Source organism: Zingiber officinale, chromosome 8B (genome assembly GCF_018446385.1).
Source record: "Zingiber officinale cultivar Zhangliang chromosome 8B, Zo_v1.1, whole genome shotgun sequence".
Taxonomy (NCBI): Eukaryota; Viridiplantae; Streptophyta; class Magnoliopsida; order Zingiberales; family Zingiberaceae; genus Zingiber; species Zingiber officinale.
This window is the reverse complement of record NC_056001.1, coordinates 33,545,490-33,548,981: the sequence shown is the minus strand read 5'-3', so window position 1 is coordinate 33,548,981 and position 3,492 is coordinate 33,545,490. Positions and strand designations below refer to the sequence as shown.

The window sequence follows — 3,492 nt, the reverse complement described above, 5'->3', positions numbered from 1 at the left end:
AGATAAGTCTGAATGTTGGATTCAGCAATTTTATTCTTCAAGTTTATTACTTGATCTCCGGCAACAATCTTAAAGAGTAAGATTGCCGAACAAGGGTTACAACTGAGAAGAAGGAACTACATCTTCTCCATTGCAACAGCATGCTTCACTAGTACTCCTCTACTAAGACACAACATACAGCTTACAAGAACAGAGTCAAATCTTTCTTGATCTCAGGTTGCAGGCTGCTGGTTGATGAACGCTTGTAGGTATCTTCATGCCTCACTGCCCTCTTTGGCAGAAGAGCCGATCCCAACCTGGAGCCACTCCGAGCTCTCCTCCTCCCCCATGTTTATGTCCTTGAGCTCACTCAACTTTGCTAGTTTGACCTTACTGTCCACCTCGTCCTCCCCCATGGTAGCTTTGAGGAGGTCGGTGATGGTGTGCTTCTGATCGTCGTCGTCGTCGTTGTTCATGTCGCTGCTGGTTGTGACGCCGGCTCTGTTTTTGCTCGCATGCTCATGATCGTTGGTCCAGGAGCGAAGGTAGATGGCGGCAGGAGTGTCGAGTCGCAATGAGCTGCCGATGTGGCTCCTAGCCCCGCCGTTGTTCGGCAGCATGTTGAGATCGAAGTGGTCGGAGTTCGAATTGGAGACGAGCGTTGGTCGGAGCGTGAGCGGTTGGTGAAGGCCGGGCTGGTCCGAGAGCGGTTGTAGTTTCAGGGTCGGGTTCGGTGGGGAACTGGAGGTGATCCAGTGGCACCGCTTGTGGCCGCCCAACGCCTGCCCTGACGTGAACACGCGGTGGCAGATGGAGCACTCGTGCACCTTCGGTTTCTTCTTCGCCACCGGTACGACGGCCAAGGGCGCCGGGTTGTCGATTGACCTGATCGCCATCGACATCAGCGTCATTTGATCGCTGCTGCCCGCGTTGTATCTATTGTGAGTAGCAATGACGGGATCCTCGTCGGCAGGCGCAGGCGGCGGCGGCGGCGTCTCGTCGAGGGCAGTTAGCTTGGAGGCGAAGCAGCCCTTGACCTTCTTGTGGCTGGCCCGGTGGCCGCCCAACGCCTGGTGCGAGGCGAACACCTTCTTGCACGCCTTGCACTCGAAGAGTCCTCTGGGCACCGCCGGAGGAGTCTGAAGAGTGAATGCAGGAAGAAGCGCCTTCGGCGCGGCCGCCGCCGCCTCGACCGCCCCTGTTGCAGTGGCATTAATCGTGTCCTTCCTCTGGCGATCCTCCTTGATGGCGGAGTCGCAGGACTCCTCGCTCTCGATTAGGCCGGAGACGGTGTCGACGCGGGAGGAGGAGAGCAGGACCAAGCAATTGGCGAGGTCCTCCTCCTCGCTCATCGCCACCTTGGTTCGCCGAGAGCGTTTTCCCTTGGACCAACCGACGAGCTCATCATCGCCGGAGAGTGAAGACTCACGCTCGTGCTCGTCGTAACCGATGGCTTCGCCATCATCACCGGAAACGCACTTGCCGTGCTCGAGAAAAGACTTCCAGGAGACAAACTCCATTCCGCAGTTCTCGCAGACCCGGCAGCTCTTGAGCCGGTTGGGCTTGGAGCGGAGCGCGTACATGCGCTTGGCACCAGCACCACCATTGACCTTCTCATAGTCCCACTCGCCTTCGCCGGAGGTCTCCACGGCGGAGAATCCGGCTGCACCGTCCATGAGGCCATGGGCGCGCATGTGACCGCCGAGGGAGCGACCGCAGACGAACCCCTTCTTGCAGATCCGGCAATAGTGCTTGTAATCCCGCTGGGGCCCCTGATCGTCTTGCTCTTGCTCCATCGCCATGACCACGACGAAGATGATCACGAAGAGAAAGGGAAGGTGGTGATGGTGAGCAATGGTGCAGGTAGTAAAAGTAGGAGAAAGATGGATGGTGCAAGACGAGTGAGCTCTCAAATAAGGCCGTCCTCCTGTTTCTTCTCCTGCGGAGCTGGATGGGAATGGGATCCAATGGCCATGGCAGCGGCAGTAGCGAAGGAAGGAAGGAATGCTGGTGGTGGGATTGGGCCTGGTTTACAGTTGGGACGTTGGTTGGGTGTGGAAGCAGTCGTCGATGGGGCCACTGCTTCCCGGGTCAACCGTCGTCTCCTAAAATCTTGGCTTCGCATCGCTCCTCCTTCCCTTCTTTCCCCTTCATTTGATCGCTTTCGCATTAGATTTTGCTTACACATGTACCGCTAATTAATTGCCCACATTTTTCTTTTATTTTCTTACAGCTTACTGCAAGCTTATATTTAACCACTGAACCATGTACAAAATTTTGAAATTATCAAGCATGTCGAATAATTTTGAATAATTTTAAAATTATTAAATTTTGTACCTATTTTTAATTTTATCCTTATTTATCTACTGATATTTGAAATAGCAAAATGATTTAGCTTCTAAATTTTAATCAAACTCATTTAAATCAGTATTGATTTATTTTTTTAATCAAAATTAATTTTAGATAAAATTAATTGATAAATCAAATGATTTCAGATTAATATAAAATTAGTTCATATATGTTCGTCTATCTTTCCTAATTATATTCATACCTCCAAACGTCAATTTGACATTTAGTATATCAGCCAATTTTGTCTAAAACCAATTGATTAACCAAAGACTTAGAGTGACATAAAACTAATTTCTATATATTTCTCTATCTCTCCTGATTATATCTATACCCTCAAACATTAATTTGACTCAATATAGTAAGAGTAATTATTTTTTGAACATGAATATATTTAAAAAATTTAATTCATATTAAAAAAATTTGGATGATGGACTAAACGATCTCGGATTGATATGAAATTAAATTCTATGTGTTCAGCTAGTTCTCCTGATTATATTCATATCCTTAAACTTCAATTTGACCTAATATATTAAAAGCAATAATTTTTTAAACAGGAATTAAAATTTTCAAATATATTCATGTTCAAAAAATTATTGCTCTTAATATATTAGGTCAAATTAAAGTTTGAGGGCATATATATAATAAGAAGAGGTAGAAGAACACATACAAACTAGTTTCATGTCAATCCGAAGTCGTTTGATCCATCGGTCGGTTTTATCAAAATCAGTTGATAGACCAAATGACCTCGGATTGACATGAAACTAGATTTTATGTGTTTGACCGGTTCTCCTGATTATATTCACGCTCTCAAATATCAATTTAACATAATATATTGAGAGCAATGATTTTTTAAACATAAATATATTTAAAATTTTAATTCGTGTTCAAAAAATCATTGTTCTCAATATATTGAGTCAAATTAAGGTTTGATCAAGAGAGGTCAATGAACACATAGAAACTACCTTAGATTCACATAAAACTAGATTTTATATGTTCAACTAATTCTCCTAATCATATTCATGCCCTCAAATATCATATTCATGTCCTCAAATATCAATTTGACTCAATATATTGAGAGTAATGATTTTTTAAACACGAATATGTTTAAAAAATATAATTCGTATTCAAAAAATTATTACTTTTGATATAATAAGTCAAATTGAT

The 3,492-nt window shown here is 44.7% G+C and overlaps 1 protein-coding gene across 1 annotated transcript; it reads right to left on the bottom strand.

Moving 5' to 3' along the window:
- Positions 1–254: 254 nt before the first annotated feature.
- Positions 255–1,781, bottom strand: LOC122013660 (zinc finger protein ZAT4-like). The gene is made up of 2 exons (XM_042569901.1): positions 873–1,781; positions 255–818 (listed from the first exon to the last, which is right to left on the bottom strand). Exons 1-2 carry the CDS (start codon positions 1,779–1,781, stop codon positions 255–257), a joined length of 1,473 nt encoding a protein of 490 aa, XP_042425835.1.
- Positions 1,782–3,492: the final 1,711 nt, after the last annotated feature.

Coding starts and splice junctions, on each gene's coding strand:
- LOC122013660 (XM_042569901.1), bottom strand. CDS start 1,781: ATGGCGATGGAGCAAGAGCAAGACGATCAGGGGCCCCAGCGGGATTAC. Junction 819..872: donor AAATGACGCTGATGTCGATG/GCGATCAGGTCA, acceptor CCGGTGGCGAAG/AAGAAACCGAAGGTGCACGA.